Below are 17,100 nucleotides of genomic sequence, written 5' to 3' on the forward strand. Positions count from 1 at the left end.
GTTAAGCTAAAAAAGCAAACTGCAGAATATTGTTTCTATAAAAACTAAAAGCAGAAAATTTATTAATGCTAAATATGTCCATATATATCAAAAGTCTCTTGTGTGTAATATGCTCAGTTGTGTTTGATTCTTTGGGACTCCATGGACTGTAGCCCACCAGGCTCCTCTGTTCATAGAATTTTCCAAGCAAGAATACCAGAGTGGCTTGCCATTTCCTATTCCAGGGGATCTTCCTGACCCTGGGATCAAACCTAAGTCTCTTGTGTCTCCTGCATTGGCAGGCAGATTCTTTACCACTGCGCCACCTGGGAAGCCCATATTCAAAATCTAAAGACATGTATGTGAACAAATGACACCACACTCTCAGGATACTGATTGTCTCTGGGATTTTTGTGGGGCATGCAGGGGTCTTAACTATATCAGCAATGTTTTATTTTCTAACCTGAATGGTAAATGTATTAGCATTCATTATTTTTCCCTAAACACTTCCCTTTATCTTAAAATATTTTCTACATGATCTGAAGCAAACATAAAATGGTGACATTCATTAAATATGAAAAACACTTAAATCAGTACCAGCTATTGTTTTATGTATTTTAATATTCCACATTTTAAAAAATACATGAAAAATTATTTAGAGAGTAAATTCAATTTAATTTAAAAATTATACATAATTTATTTTTGGACAGATTCCACTAACTTCCTGCTTTGAAAGTTGAAAACATTAGCACCTATATTTCCTCCCATTTCTTCTAATTTTTGTTATATTTACATTGTCCAGATTCAAATCATGCACATTCCATTCTATAATTTAAGAATTATATAGTACTGGATCTACATTTTAGCTGAATCAATCTTCTCATATTCCTCTTACCACAATTTCTCCTTCTTGAGCCTTTATTAATTGGCTAGATTTCACTGTCAAATGGCTTCTCCAAGGGGAGCCCCTATGTGCACCTTCCCCTAAATTCTTCCATGTTGGAGAATATCTGCTTGCTAGCTTGAGAGGTGAATGTGTATAATACTCATGGGCCATCCTTTCTTTCCCACACACCTTGCTGATGCTGCTCCCCTGAATGCTGCTGGTACTGAATGTTGCCAATGGAGGTCTGAGGCCAGTCTGATTTTTTTCGACTCTTGTGTGGTTTGTTTTTCTGCTTAGAAGTCTAAGAAGTCTCAATCATTCTCATTCTCTCTCCCTCTCCTTTCTTCCCTCCCTCCCTCCCTTTCTCAATCCATCAATGCATTTCTCTATTTTCACCCCTCAGTTTCTTTTTTAAAGACACAGTACCATACTTTACTTATGGTCTAAATAATTTATACACATCTGGGTAAATGTTTTTAACAAAACAGACTGCATACTACTGCAACTTTTATGGCAATCTACAAAGTGTTTCCTGAGAAGAACTAGGATGACTTCTGAAAAACACATATATATCCTATGTTCAAGTTTGAAAGAGAGGAGCACAAAAACAGAAGCAAATGGTGAGAGCCCAGAAACAAGTCTCCACATGACCCAATCCATGTCTCTCTCAAGTGACATGGAAGGTGCTCAATCTGTATCTCAATGCATGTTACTTTTCCTCAGTCAACATGTCAGCCCGACAGCTGGTCAGAGACACTAAGGTGCTGGCAGGTCCCTATAATCTGGTTAAGATGAACTGCCAAAAGACACATAACAAGTTGTCACTCTTTCACAATACAGAAAAGCAAACATAAGACAAGAACAATGCTGATGCAACAAAATGTGAGAAATGCCATGTACTGAATAAATGCTCCTCCTTATGGGAGCTGAGTCCAAGATAAAGGAATATTCAATAACTGGTTCTAAGACTTGGACATGCAGTTAAGCAAAGACAAACCTCAGAAATTCAGAAATAGGTGTCTCCCATAAAGGTACAGCCATTTCTCTCACAAAGCTCCTCCCTGATGGCTGGTAACACAATGCTCATCCTGCCACAGGGCACATACTCTGCGCCTCCCAGTGGCCTGGTATTTCAATCTCAGTTTCTAGCCATCCAAAGACCACAGGATACATTCTGCAGAGACTGAACATGATCTCAGCCAGAAGGAGGCAAAGAACTACCTGAGGTTTCCCACCCAATAACTTGATCAAATTAGGTCTTATCACTGAACAATTATAAAATTCTTCCCGAAACATCTTGTGCTGTTTCAATCCACCTGTTCTGTTAGGTTCTTTTCTTCAGTCATAGCAACTATCTATATTATATTGGATCTTCTGTCTCCCATGTATCTTTGCTTTCCTCTAATTAACTTTATCTGTATTCACAGGAATCATGTCTATTGAGGTGTCAGCAGTTCAATTTTCATTCTAGGTTTTGCTGTAGGTAATTTATTTGTATTTCTTTACATGCGCAACCTCTCATTTCATCTCATTTTGTTATTATTACCTTCTTGTCTTCCAGCTTGTTTTCTGAATTCAGATTCTCATTATTTTGATTCATAGGACAAAGCAGCTAGAAGAAATCTTCTGCTTTCAAGTTTGCTTTTCCTCTATGATCAGTTCTTGTCAGTTTTATATGCTGTGTTCTTTCCTTTTTACTTTTTTCACCATAGATATTTGCATTTGCAACAATGTCATTTCTTTCATCTTGCTGCTGTTCGATTGCTCTCCAGATATTACATTCCCAAAGTATGTGTGATTTTTCCTTTTTCCACCGTATCTAAGACAAGCTAATCTTTCCATCCTAATTTTAGTGTGAGAGTTAGCATTTTATGTTCTATCCCCTTCTCTGAAAGTCTAAAGAAATACTGGGGCTCAGATGTGGGTGGTGTGTTCAGTCTATTAGAATAATATTTCCAAAGTCTACTTGCCTCTGAGATTTTGTTTGTGTCCTTCCTCAGAGATCAAATTTTGGGATATCCACATTACACAGAAGCTCTGACTTCTGGGTAGGGTCAGCCAGTTAATCAATTTCTCCACTCTTTACCTGATCCTTCTCATCAACTACTTCTTCTACTATTCAGTTAAAAGGGTTTAAAAAAAAAAAAGAAAGAAAACCCACAGTGATACCCAATCAGTTTGCTTCTTTCTAGATTTGGGGCTATTATTAGTGTTAACTCTCAGAATTTCACCGTTATGGTTTCTGTGGGGTAAAGAGGAGTAGGTCTTAATGTTCTTATGTGCCTGTTTTAAGTTTATTGGATCAGGTGATGCTCCTTACCTAGTTGCTCAATTTCCAATTTTATTTTTTAACTTAAAAAACAGCAACAACAACAACAAACACTTTTTGCTCAAGGAAAGGAAATTCAATGATGAAGTTTCAGTTGGAAATCTTAAACGAGAAGACCAAGGCCATTTGTTTTGCAAGAGGACCCTTGGGTGACATAAAATAGGAACTGTTTTTTAATGTAACAAAGTTTTGGGTTAACAGGGTCGTAGAGAAAAAAGAGTGAGGGTAATTCCTGAAATATACTTATCTAAGAGTATCGATGATCAAATTTTATGATCTAAAGTTCCAGAAATATTTCTTCTAAAAGGTGTCACTATATTTACTTTTCATGAGTCAGTAAAAATTTATCTGAAACTATATTAGTATTTACACAAAATACATAAAGCTATAAAATCACTGTAGTTTTGATCAATTACAAGTGGAAAACATGTTAAAAATCTACAGAATAAGTGTGGAGATATATTCGTTAGATTACTCCTGTCTGCCCATGGACAATGCTTTAAAGTCTCCCTCCTCCACTGCTGTCGTGTCTAAATCAAGAGTCTCCCAAAGAGCTGGAAAATCATGGAAGATCTTCATCACAGGTTTGAGTTTCGAAAAATAAAACAGATGTGAGTTTAAGGAGTCATTCTGGGCAACAGGGAATGCTCACAGACTGTGTGGTAATGGGGGATCCAAATAGCAAGTGCTCCAGAGGCTGCACGTTCATCACATATGTCATTGTGGAGGAGGTGGATGCAGCATGAATGCAAAGCCACAAAGTGGACGGAAGAGATGTGTAACCAAAGAGAAGATGTTCAAAGTCCTGGTGCCCATTTAACTATGAAAAAGATTTTTGCTGGTGGCATTACTGAAGACACTGAAGAACACTAAGAGATTATCTTCACAGTAGGGGAAAACGTAGGTCATGACTGACTGAGGCAGTGGCAAAAGAGAGGCTTTTGTTTGTGTAACCTATGATGACCATGACTCCATAGACAAGACTGCTGTTCAGAAATACCACACAGTGAATGGCCATAACTGTGAAGTAAGGAAAACCCTACTTAAGCAAGAGATGACTAGTGCTTCATCAAACAAAAGAGGCTGAAGTGGCTCTGGAAACTTTGGTAATGTGAATGACAACTTCGGTTGTGGAGGAACCTTCAGTGGTCAAGATGGCTTTGTGGCACCTCGTGGTGGTGGTAGATATGACGGATATGGGGACAGTTATAATGGATTTGGTAATGATGGAAGCAATTTTGGAGGTGGTGGAGGCTTTAATGATTTTGGAAATTACAATAATCAATCTTCAAGTTTTGGACCCATGAAAGGAGGAAACTGGAGGTAGAAATTCTGGCCCCTATGGCGGTGGAGGCCAATACTTAGCCAAACCATGAAACTAAGATGATATGGTGATTCCAACAGCAGCAGTAGCTATGGCAGTGGCACAAGGTTGCAGAAGGTTTTAATTACTGCCAGGAAACAAAGCTTAACAGAAGAAGAGAGCCAGAGACGTGACAGGGAAGCTACAGGTTATAACAGATTTGTGAACTCGGTCAAGTACAGTGGTGGCAGGGCCCAGCTGCTACAAAGAAGATATGTTTTAGACAACACCCATGTGTATGGATGAAAAACTCGAGGTCTGTATTTGCAACTAACTGTATAACAGGTTATTTCGATTTCTGTTCCATGCAAAGCATAAAGCATTCCAACAAAGGGTTTTAATGTAGTGGGTTTATTTTTCTTTTGCACCCATGCTATTGATAGCTAAATGTAATAGTGTGATCATAATGCTGAATAAATGTGTCTTTTTTTTTTTTATTAAAAATGTGCTGTGCAAAGTTAGTCTTCTCTTAAGCAATTTTAGTTAACAACCCCAATGGTATGAAGCTAGAATTATTTCAGGGTGATGTTAGGTTCCATTTGAAATGTATGCACAACCTGCTTGGGTAGAGAAGCCATTGTCTTCAGAAATCTTAGTGTAGCTGAGCTGACAGTTACTGTGTTGTGGCCTGGAGTTCACTGCTAAAAAGTCACCCGAGCAAAGTTACGGAGGTTTTTGGTTATTAACATAACTGTTGGTATATCCTATGCAATACATCTAAGTTGAATTATGGTAGTGATAAGTTATAGATGGGGATGAAGCTTGTATTGCTTACAGATTATAATAACCCATTATAATCTATAAGCAATAAACTAATATCCTCAAAATAATAACTTAAAATTAAAAAATAAATGTGGCTCATGAGGTTTACCAGTCAAATAAAAGTAACAGGTGACAAAAATATTTCTAAGAACAAATATTTGTGAAGGAAACAGATAATTCATTTAATCGCTCATTCACTTGATAAATAATTATTTGAGCAGATTCTATGCACTAGGCCAAATTGAGTGAATAAGCAAGGTCTCTAATCTTGGAAAACACAAGGTAGAAAAGGCAGAAAATGAGCAAGTACAACAATGGGCATATTAGTAGTATTAAAGTAGAATTAAAAATTATGAACACTGCTCTAAAGAAAATGAGAAATATGAAAGGAAACAAGGAGCACCTGTCTGAACTGGCTTATCAGGGAGGATCTCATTGTGGCACAGTTAACTGACAGGGTATGTAAAGGGTAAAAGAAACTATCCCTGAGGTACAATGGCAGGAATAAAGGAAACAGCAACCACAAGTAAGGAGTTTTAGGTAAGGAAGGAGAGTTGGTGGTGGCAGGAGGGGAACAAATTAGGTATCAGAAGGTAAGCAGTGGTCACATCAGGTAGGATCATTAAATCCCATGGGAAGCCACTGAAAAGTTTTAAGAAGGCCATAAATGCTAAAATATATATCCTTAAAAAAGCATTCTAGTTGATATTTAGAAAATGGATTAAGAGGAATGAATGAAAGCAGACAGACTTGATAGGAACATACTGCTGAAGCCTAGATGAGACACTGACAAGCTGGTCTTGGAGAGAAAAGAATGAATATGCATGCATTTGGTGACAGAACTGATGGGCTGGATAAGAGATTAATGTTAAAAGGAGGTGAAGGAGAGGAAATATCAAAACAACTCCTAGATTTCTTGCTTCAAGTGAAGATGATGTCAGGCAGAGGTACTAAAAATCACATAAATGGTAGAATATATGACTTTCATACTATCTAGTATAAAATGAAAGGGACAATCATCTTCCTATCTTTAACTTTACCTTTACTTCTCAGGGTGGCAGTACTAGAAGTAATAAGAAGTGGTTAGATTAGGGATAGATTTTAAGGGTAGGACTAACAAGACCCGCTGACATACTGTGGCAGATGGATAGTAGGGTGGGCCTCATGATCCCTGCCTCCTCATGTTCAGGTGAGCAGGATCCATGATTTGCTTCTAACCAACAGAATACGGCAAAGATGATGAGATGTCATTTTCATGACCTCTATCCTGCTAGCAGGCTCAGTCAAAAGACTCCTTGTGGCCTGGTAAGCAGCCTTACTTCATTTTACTACTGGGAAAACCCTAGTGATAAGGAAATCTGCGCAGCCTCCAGGAACTATGAGGTGACCTCCAGTTGACAAACAGGAAGAAGTCAGGGCCCTTAGTCTTACAACCACCAGGAAATGGATTCTGCCAACAACTTGAATGAGCTTAGAAGTGGATTCCTCCCCAGCTGAACTTCTAAATTAGAACACAGGCCAGGGAACACCTTGACTGCAGTTAAGCCACGCCTAGACCCCTAACCAGCAGACACTATGAGGTAACGATGTGTGTTGTTTTAATCTTCTAAGTTTGTGGCAATTTACACAGCAAGAGATGACTAAACATATACTGATGTGGAGTGAGAAAAAACAAGAAGTCAAGGATAACTACAAAATTTGGGGGCTTAAGCAAATAGAAGAATAGAGTAGTCATTTACTGAGATAGGGACTTCTGGGGCAAGAAAAGGCTTGGAGGAAAGATCACTTTGAGACGCATGGCGTTTAAGATCCCTAATGGATAGACAAAGACTGAGAGGTCAAATAAAGAGGCAGACATATGGGAACAGGAGACAAATCTAGGGAGCAGATATAAACTTGAAAGTCACCAGCATAAAGGCCAAGATATAACATGAGATCACCGAGAGAATACATACACACACTCACCAAGAGGACCAAGAGGGCTGCGCCCTGATGCACATCATTCAGAAGTTAGTCAGCTGAAGAGGAACCAGCTAAGGAGGTCGAGAAGGAATGAGCAGTTAGGGGGAAAAAAAAACCATCAAGGAAATGTACAGTTCTGAAAGCAAAGTGAAAAAACTGTTTAAAAGAGGGAGAGACTAGTCATATTAAATATTGGTGAAAGATCAAGTAAGCTGAGGACTAAGACCTGAAAATTTAAAACCCATTCCTTAGTCACACTAGCCACATTTCACGTGCTCAAAAACATATGGACAGTGACATAACAGTGAGACACGACAGTGCAAACACTGAACATTTTCGTCATGGCCAAAACAGAAACTGTCCACTGGAAAGAAATGAAAGACAGAAAAACAAGCAAAGATGCTGCTGTTGTGGTTCAGCTGCTAAGTTGTGTCTGAATCTTTGTGACCCCCACAGACTGCAAATTTCTATCCTTCACTGACGCCCGGAGTTTGCTCAAACTCATGTCCATTGAGTCAATGAAACTATCTAAACATCTCATCTTCTGCTGTCCTTTTCTCCTTTTGCCTTCAATCTTCCCCAGCATCAGAGTCTTTTCCAATGAATCAGGTCTTTGCATAAGGTGGCCAAAAGATTGGAGCTTCAGCAACAGTCCTTTCAATGAATATTCAGGGTTGACCTCCTTTCAGATTGACTGGTTTGATCTCCTTGCAGTCCAAGGAACTCGAGTCTTCTCAAGCACCACAATTCGAAACCATCAATTTTTTGGCATTCAGTCTTCTTTATGGTCCAACTTTCAACATCCATACATGACTACTGGAAGAACCACAGCTTTGACTCTACGGACCTTTGTCGGCAAATGATGTCTCTGCTTTTTAACACAGAGGTTTGTCACATCTTTCCTTCCAAGGAGCAAGTGTCTTTCAATGTCATGGCTAGGTCTGTCATAGCCTTCTTTCCAAGGAGCAAATGTCTCAATGTCATGGCTGCAATCACCGTCTGCAGTGATTCTGGAACCCCAAATATGGTATGTATCACTGCTTCCACTTTTCCCCCCTTCTATTTGCCATGGAGTGATGGGAACAAATGCCATGATCTTCATTTTTTTTTAATGTTGAGTTTCAAGCCAACTTTTTCACTCTCCTCTTTCACCCTCATCAAGAGGCTCTTCAGTTTCTCTTCATTTTCTGCCACTAGAATGATATCATCTGCATATCTGAGGTTGTTGATGTTTCTTCCAGGATTCTTGATTCCAGTTTGTGATTCTCCAGCCCAGGATTTCACATGATGTACTCGGCACAGAAGTTAAATAAGCAGGGTGACAATATACAGCCTTGTCATACTCCTTTCCCAATTCTGAACCAGTCAGTTGTTCCACGTATGGTTCTAACTGTTGCTTCTTGACCCACATACAGCTTTCTCAGGTGACAGGTAAGGTGGTCTGGAACTCTCATCTCTTTAAGAATTTTTCACAATTTGTTGTGAGTCACACAATCAAAGGAGTTAGCATAGTCAATGAAGCAGAAGTAGACTTTTTTCTGAAATTCCCTTGCTTTCTCTATGATCCAACGAATGTGAGCAATTTGATCTTTGGTTCCCCTGACTTTCTGAAACTCAGTTTGTTCATCTGGAAGTTCTTGGTTCACATACTGCTGATGCCTAGCTTGAAGGATTTTGAGCCTAACCTTGCAAGCACGTGAAATGAGCATAATTGTATGATAGTTCAAACATTCTTTGGCACTGCCCTTCTTTGGGATTAGAATGAAAACTGACCTTTTCCAGTCCTGTGGTCACTACTGAATTTTCCAAATTTGCTGACAAATTGAGTGCAGCACTTTAACAGCATCATCTTTTAGGATTTTAAATAGCTGAGGTGGAATTCCATCGCCTCCACTAGGTTTTTTTTTTTTTTGTAATAATGCTTCCTAAGGCTCCCTTGACTTCATGCTCTAAGTTGTCCAGCTCTAGGTGAGTGACCACACCATTGTGATTATCCAACTCATTAAAACCTTTCTTATATAGTTCTGTGCATTCTTGCCACCTCTTCTTAATCACTTCTGCTTCTGTTAGGTCCATACCATTTCTGTCCTTTATTGTGCCCATCCTTACATGAAATGTTCCTTTGTTACCTCCAATTTTCTTGACGAGAACTCTGGTCTTTTCCATTCTATTGTTTTCCTCTATTCTTTGCACTGTTCATTTAAGAAAGCCTTCTTATCTCTCCTTGGTATTCTCTGGAACTCTACATTCAGTTGGGTGTATATTTCCCATTCTCCCTTGTCTTTTGCTTCTCTTCTTTCCTCAACTATTTGTAAAGCCTCCTCAGACAACCACTTTGCCTTCTCGCGTTTCTTTTTTGGTTGATTTTGGTCACTGCCTCCTGTACAATGTTACAAACTTCCTTCTGTAAGGAAATCAACTATGAATATTCATTGGAAGGACTGATGCTGAAGTTGAAGCTCCAATACTTTGGCCATTTGATACAAAGATCTGACTCACTGGAAAAGATCCCGAGGCTGGGAAAGATTGAAGGCAGAAGCAGAAGGGGGCAGCAGAGGATGAGATGGTTAGATAGCATCACTGACTCAATGGACATGAATTTGAGCGAACTCTGGGAGATAATGGAGGACAGAGGACCTTGCATGCTAGAGTCCACAAGGTTGCCAAGAGTCAAACATGACTTAGTGACTAAACAACAACAAACAATAATCATAAAAAAAGATTGCATGGAATGTATTCACAGATATCACAAGAAGAGATAAAGCTGAGTATGACCGAAAGGGGAGGGGGACAAGTGAACATATAAACCAGTAAGGTAAACTTTATCTTTCAAAGCTGAAATGGGAATCAAGGTCACTAGCTCAGAAGGAAAATAGGAGAAAATGTGGTAGAGATCTAAAAAATGAAAAGATAATATGACAGCTGAGCAGGAGAATGAGAGAGGGAACGAGAAAGAATTAATGAAATGTAAACTCCTGTAGGAGTCAGGAATTAGTGGCATTTACCCAATCTCTTCAATCTGTACATTCATGTGCTTAGTCGCTCAGTCATGGCCGCCTCTTTGCAACCCCATGGACTGTAGCCCGCCAGGCTCCTCTGTCCAAAGAGTGTTGCAGGCAAGAATACTGGAGTGGGTTGCCATTTCCTTCTCCATCTGTACATTCATATCTTTTGCCAAACTTGGGCAACTGTTACTTCTTCAAATACTTTTTCAGACACACCCAGTTCCTCCTCTCCTTCCAGGGCTCCTCTGGTGACAGAAATGTTAAGATATTTTGTTACAATCCACAGGTCTCTGTAATTCTGTTCTATTTTCTCTGTGTTGTTCAGATTAAGAAATTTCTACTGTTCTACCTTCAAGTTCACCGATTCTTTCCTCTGTCCTCTTCTTTCTATTGCTGAGAGAACTGTTGAAGCATTTTATATAATGGCTGCTTTAAAATCTTTGTCAGATAAGTCTAATATATGTGTCACTTTGGTATTAATAGCTCTTGATTGTCTTTTCTCACTCAAGTTGAGATTTTCCTGGCACTTTGCTTATCAAATGACTTTCAACTAAAATCTGAACATTTGGGGTATGATGATATAAGACTCTGGATCTTATTTAAATCTCCTGTTACAGCAGGCCTCCTCTGACACCACCCCAGGGGAGAGACAGAGGGTCCACTCATTCTCGCTATTGCTGCCAGGCCAGGGTAGAAATCCCCACAATGACTCCACTGATGTCACAGGAGTCAGGGAGACCTCATTAATGCCTGGTACAGAAAGTCCCGGCTCTCTAACTGGCCTTCTGTAACCCTACCTTGGTAGGATGGAGGTGGGTGGTTGGAGCACCTCACTATCTCCTAGCATTAAGTGGAAATTTAGACTCTACACTTATACTTTCCAGGCAGGGATATGGGTGAGACCACAGTTCTTTCTATGGTGTTTGGATAGGGTAGAATGGTTATTATCTTAAAGTTTTTTGTCTTGCTAACCTGCCCCTTTCCTGGTCCTCATGCTAGAGAAAACAGGGTTTTCTTAGTTTTTTTCAGCTTGTACCTATTAACATTTCCAGACTGCTGACTTTTTCAACATCAAGTCTGAGAAAATACGAAACAAAAGGAAAATCCTTGGAACTTACCATTAAGTCATTCTTTGGTTCTTGGGTAAGACTACCTTCAGAGTTTTCTTATGTTTGTTTTGTATGTTGTTTTATATATAATGTCAAGGCTTTTAACTGTACTTACCATACAAAGAACAGGGCAAAACAATCTTCATTTATTTGTGATTTTAAAAATTTCTTTTTTCATATTCTATTTCTAAAAGAGTTATCTGCTGTGTTTACTGTGTGTTCCTTCTAAGTTTGTCTTTAATTTGGAAATTATTTTAAAATTCTTTCCTAACTTCTATCATCTCCTTTCTGAAATGTTCTAGTTCTGGTTATACTGTTCTTTAATGTCTTTTATAATTTTCTGGTATTTTAGCTTATTTGGGAATATTAAGTTATAATATTTATCAGTTTTGTGAATATATTTTTCTATTATGCTTATATGTTTGAAAGGGTGTTATTCTACTTATTCTCTTCTTTTCCATGAGATTTGACCATGATATTTTTCTGTTGCTGAACTTTAAGTAAAATTACTTTTTCCTGAACTCTTATAAGAGAAGATTTATTTAGCTAGTTTTTCTTAATTTCTCAGCTCTCTAGGTCCTCTTCTGTTGTACTGTACTGTCCAACTATCCTGCACCATACTTGCTGAGGTCTCCTGGCTCTGTTCCCTTCCCAGACTGTTATCTGAACTCTTTTGAACTTTTCCTAGGCTGTCTCTGTCCTGTTTGATGTGAATTCTATTTCCAGCAGCGTTTCCAAAGTTTGGGGCTTTCTCCTACAAAGTCTTTGACTAGTTCACTCTGAGAGTTAATAAGTCAGAATCTGCTTCAGCCTCTTCAGATCCTACTACAGATCCCTTAAGCTCATTCCCCTGCTAGAATATGCAACATCTTCCCAATTACAGTTGCTGTTCTCAAAGCAGCTTGCTGAGTTTCCCAGTGGGTTTTTAGGTTTGCTGTTGGTGGGCCCGCTGCTCCTCTCTGCTTACTGTGACAAAAATACTGACAGCACATTGGTCTTATAGCTTTCAATGGTTTAACTCCACCCATTTGAGTAGATGCCTTTTGACCAAGTTTGTTACAGATGCTGCCCCTGTGTCTTAGTTGTTCTGTGTTTTAATTTTTAAATTTTATTTATTTACTTACTTTTGGCTGTGCTGGGTCTCTGTTACTGCACAGGCTTTTCTCTAGTTGCGGAGAATGGGGGCTGCTTTTTACCTGCAGTGCAGCAGCTTCTCTTTTTGCAGAGCACAGTCTCTCGGCTGTGCAAGCTTCAGCAGTTGTGGCTCCTGGGCTCCACAACTGTAGAGCACAGGCTCAGCAGCTGCAGCACACAGGCTTAGCTGCTCTGTGGCATGCGGGATCTTCCTGGATCAGGGATTGAACCCGTGTCTCCTGCACTGGCAGGTGGTTTCTTCACCACTGAGCCATCAGGGAAGCCCTCTGTGTTTTAATTTTTAATGACTATGTTTGGGGGATTCAGAAACTGTACTACCACTCTCATATTTCCAGAATTCCTTAAAAAATAGATGCTGATTTTTTACAACAATCATTAGCAGAAAATGTTTAGGAAAAGTTTCCAGGGTGCAAAATCAGCACAAGTAACTATTTATACATTTCTACTCTATCTCCATAACTAATCCCATTGTGAAAATATATTCTCCCTTCAGGATGAGCAGCATGGAACCAGTAAACAGACCTTGAACCCTGGGAAGTATTAGAGAATGACATAATTTCCTCCTCAGTTCAGTTCAGTCGCTCAGTCATGTCCGACTCTTTGCGACCCCATGAATCGCAGCACGCCAGGCCTCCCTGTCCATCACCATCTCCCGGCCTCTTTCGGTATCCAATCATTTTACCTTTTCATACTGTTCATGGGGTTCTCAAGGCAAGAATACTGAAGTGGCTTGCCATTCCCTAGTAAATTATAAATTCAGGTCACTTCACCTACAGAAATGCTAATTAAATTAAAAGGTAAAGCAATCCCTTATTTATCAAGAATTTACTACATGTACCTGAAGCAAATTATAAGACGGTATATGGAAAAGATGAATTATTCCTTATTACAACAATGAATTCTTTTGGACTCCCTTTTTCAAAATCTACGAATATGTCCCCAAAAGTCTAGAATACAACTGCCAAAATACTAACAGAGATTTTCTTCAGGAATGCAATTACTGATGATTACTTTTCTTTTTACTTATCTCTATTTTAACTATCTTCAAAATGGAAAACTAAGCTTCTTATAAAAATGTTTAAAACAACTTACGCTAGAACCATGTTGTAATCTGAGTGGTTGAACATATATCCGCCAACAACCCACATTGTATTTCCATTGACCACAGCTTTGTGAGAGGCTCTGGGGAGCTTTAGGTCAGAATATTCCTCTCGTGTCCAAAATGACTGATTAGCTGGTACAGGAACTGAACATCCAGGACCTAACAAAATATAACAAATTAGCTTTACAAAATGCAGCTTTCAAATTACTGGATTTCGTGAATTCCCTGGTGGTCCTGATGTTAGGGCTCTACCCTTCCACTGCAACAGGCACAGGTTAGGGAACTAAGATCCCACATGCCGTGCAGCATGGCCAAAAATAGAAAATTACTGCATTTCAAGTTTCAATCACCTAAATAAAACAAATATCTAAAGAATACTTACAGTCTTTCCTTTAGCATCTAAATACCAGACAAATCCTTTTAATTTGCACTTTCAATTTACTCAAGGCTAGTGACCAAGGATAATCTCTAATAAAATTTAAAATCACACACTCTACTGAAGATCTGACCATATTCAGGTTAGGATTTTTTAGTAATGAAATACTTGCTAAGCAGCTCTCAGAGGAAAGAGTAGACAAAGGAATTATTAATTCAAATGAAAAACTTTATAGAGCTAAAATGTAAAGATAGTCCTGAATGTGTTATAAACTATCCATTTCCTGGAAACTCAAGAAACTCCATTTCTGAGAGGTTTGGCTTCTGCTCCAGCAAACTGGAAGCTAGTCAAATACTTCAATCGTTTAACTCCTCAACATAAGCCAAACTGAATAAGCTAAAGCATTTAAACAAGCATATTTCTGGAAATTCAAAATAAAAGTGTTCTGAGAAAGGAGTAAATGTATAAAAAATAAATAACTAAATCAGTAACAGCTGTTAATCACCTACCCCTTGAAGAATTTGCTAAACGGGTTGTTTAATAATATTTACCTGCACTAACTGACTACTTTAGGATTCTACTGCATAATAAACTCCAATTTTCTGTGAATTTATTGGAAGTTTCTGTGGAGAGACCATTATAGCTCTTGTCCCACATCTCGGCTTGGGTCTCTGCTATGTCTTGTGGCTGAGACCAAGTTCTCTAAATTCATCAATGAACTGTGAAGAATATTAAAGTGTTTCAAAACTCTATAAAGAAACCACAACCATACATTTATGAGATTCAAAGATTTATAAGAAATTGAATAAAGAGATATGAAAACGCCTCCTGATATTTGATTAATATAAATGTTACAGATACTAGAAACAAAGTGAATCTACGATTTATTAAGCTAAAAACATTCTGTGGATTAAAAGAAAAAAAAAAAAAAAGAAAGAAAGACATTCCTACCCTGCCACTCTGAGAAGCAGGAGCATCCTCTGACATCACTTGAATTGCAGATGCCTCGATGAGGAAAACCACAGTTATTCACACAGTGAGGAATGTCACATGCTTCACCTTTCCAGTTTTCAGAACATTCACATTGAACAGTGTTGCTGCTATTACTGATCTTACATTCTCCTCGGCCTGAGCAATTATTCGGACACATGTCAAAACTATAAAAATAGTGGAGGGAAATTAAATCAACACAAAGCAACACTCTGATTAATTTAGCAGAACTTCCTCCTACATGAGGTTTAAGAAATCTCACTATCTAGCCAGTTCACTCACAAGTATAATTGCAGTACTTACCATTCAGCCTAAATGGGGTCACTCAACCCTACAGAGCTAGGCAAGTAATAAAATAAAATGAAACCTGTTGGATTCTCATAAAAAGAGACAAGCTAGCCCACAAATGATGAGCATTATAAAACTGCCAAATGCAGGCTTACAAGTCTGGACAAGAAAAGGAAAAAACCAACTAACAATACACTACATCCTCATTCCTCTGGATTGTCTCTGAAAGTTCACAGAATTTAAGATTATTGCACAGATTGGTGTATTGTAAATTTCTTAGTAAGCTTACCTACCTATCTCACATAGGAGAAAAGAGAAGGGCAGTTTAACTTTATACATGAGTTTAATCATAAAGTGTTGCATAGCAACATGACTTAAATATATTGACAACACTTTGAAAAGACATAATTCAGATTTTAAAAGGGGGAGATAACAGGATTAGAAGATACCATAAGAGTGTAAGGAACTTAAAAATTTTTTTTTAGCAAAGCATGTCAGAAAATCAGGAATCAATTACAAAAACAAGCTAATTAACATTCATGTGCTGTGCTGTGCTCAGTCGCTCAGTCGTGTCTGACTCTTTGCAACCCATGGACTGTAGCACATCAGGCTCCTCTGTCCATGGGGATTCTCCAGGCAAGAGTACTGGAGTGGGTTGCCATGCCCTCCTCCAAGAGATCTTCCCAACCCAGGGATCGAACCCAGGTCTCCTGCATTGCAGGCTGATACTTTACTATCTGAGCCACCAGGGAAGCCCAAGAATACTGGAATGGGTAGCCTATTCCTTCTCTAGGGGAGCTTCCCAACCCAGGAATCGAACCAGGGTCTCTTGCATTCCAAGTGGATTCTTAACTAGCTGAGCTACCAGAGAAGCTCAATTAACATTCATGAAGAAAGTGAAAATGTTAGTCGCTCAGTCATGTCTGACTCTTCACAACCCCATGGACTATAGACCACTAGGCTTCTCTGTCCCTGGGATTCTCCAGGCAAGAATACTGGAGTGGGTTGCCATTCCCTTCTCCAGGGGATCTTCCCGACCCAGGGATTTCCAGGTCTCTGGCAATGTGGGCAGATTCTTTACTGTCTGGGTGTAACATTCATGCCTACACCCACATGTCAGTTCATGATACATCTATGATAAAATTTTGAAAGTGTTTGTATTCAGTATTTTTATAATCTATGTTATAATTTAACACAATAAATGCACATGCCTACTTTTCAAGCCTGGGCTTGTGATGAGCTGCCCAGGCTGCCAAGTCACAAACCTTGGGTACCTGAAAAACTAAATCACCATACTAATCGAGATAAGGACAGCTTTAAACAGTCTTGAAAGTTTACTGAGATCCTGAGAAAATGTGCAAGAAAAAGAACCTAGCATAAAGGTTACACAGGGGGGTCACAAGAGTTGTCAAATATATTATGAAAAAGGCCAAATAATATTTTAGGTTTTGTGGGTCACAGAAGTTCTTATCACAGATCCCACTGCTTATGGAATTTCATGAATTTAACTACTTATGAAAATAAACATTAGAAGGAAAAAAAGGAAAAGACAGAGTGAGCCTCTCTCCTACCACAACAAATTCCAAAAGCTGCTCAGAGTCTGTGGTCTACATTTCCGTTGTCATCAATGGGCTAATCTCTTAGTACATGAAAACTACTAATGTTTGTTATATTGCCCTTAGCCAACTCCTCCAATGTTTTTATCCATTAGTGGGAATGGATAAGCCCCTCTTTTTCAGGAGAAACTCAATAGCAGCAAGACCTGGGTTGCAACTGCAGTTCCACAACTTTAGT

The 17,100-nt window shown here is 38.8% G+C and overlaps 1 protein-coding gene across 3 annotated transcripts in view; it reads right to left on the reverse strand.

Annotated features, from left to right (window-relative positions):
• Positions 1-17,100, reverse strand: part of ATRN (attractin) — a 184,987-nt gene that overhangs the window by 107,645 nt on the left and 60,242 nt on the right. For all 3 annotated transcript variants that reach the window (XR_011248200.1, XM_069548083.1, XM_069548084.1), the window contains exons 5-6: positions 14,980-15,185; positions 13,643-13,811 (exon numbers count right to left, since the gene is read on the reverse strand). Coding sequence is in view for 2 of the 3 variants with exons in the window: in XM_069548083.1 (XP_069404184.1) it covers positions 13,643-13,811; positions 14,980-15,185 (375 nt within the window). In the remaining variant the exon portion in view is untranslated. The remainder of the gene's footprint in view (positions 1-13,642; positions 13,812-14,979; positions 15,186-17,100) is intronic.

The sequence above is a fragment of the Ovis canadensis genome, chromosome 13 (genome assembly GCF_042477335.2).
Source record: "Ovis canadensis isolate MfBH-ARS-UI-01 breed Bighorn chromosome 13, ARS-UI_OviCan_v2, whole genome shotgun sequence".
Classification (NCBI taxonomy): Eukaryota; Metazoa; Chordata; class Mammalia; order Artiodactyla; family Bovidae; genus Ovis; species Ovis canadensis.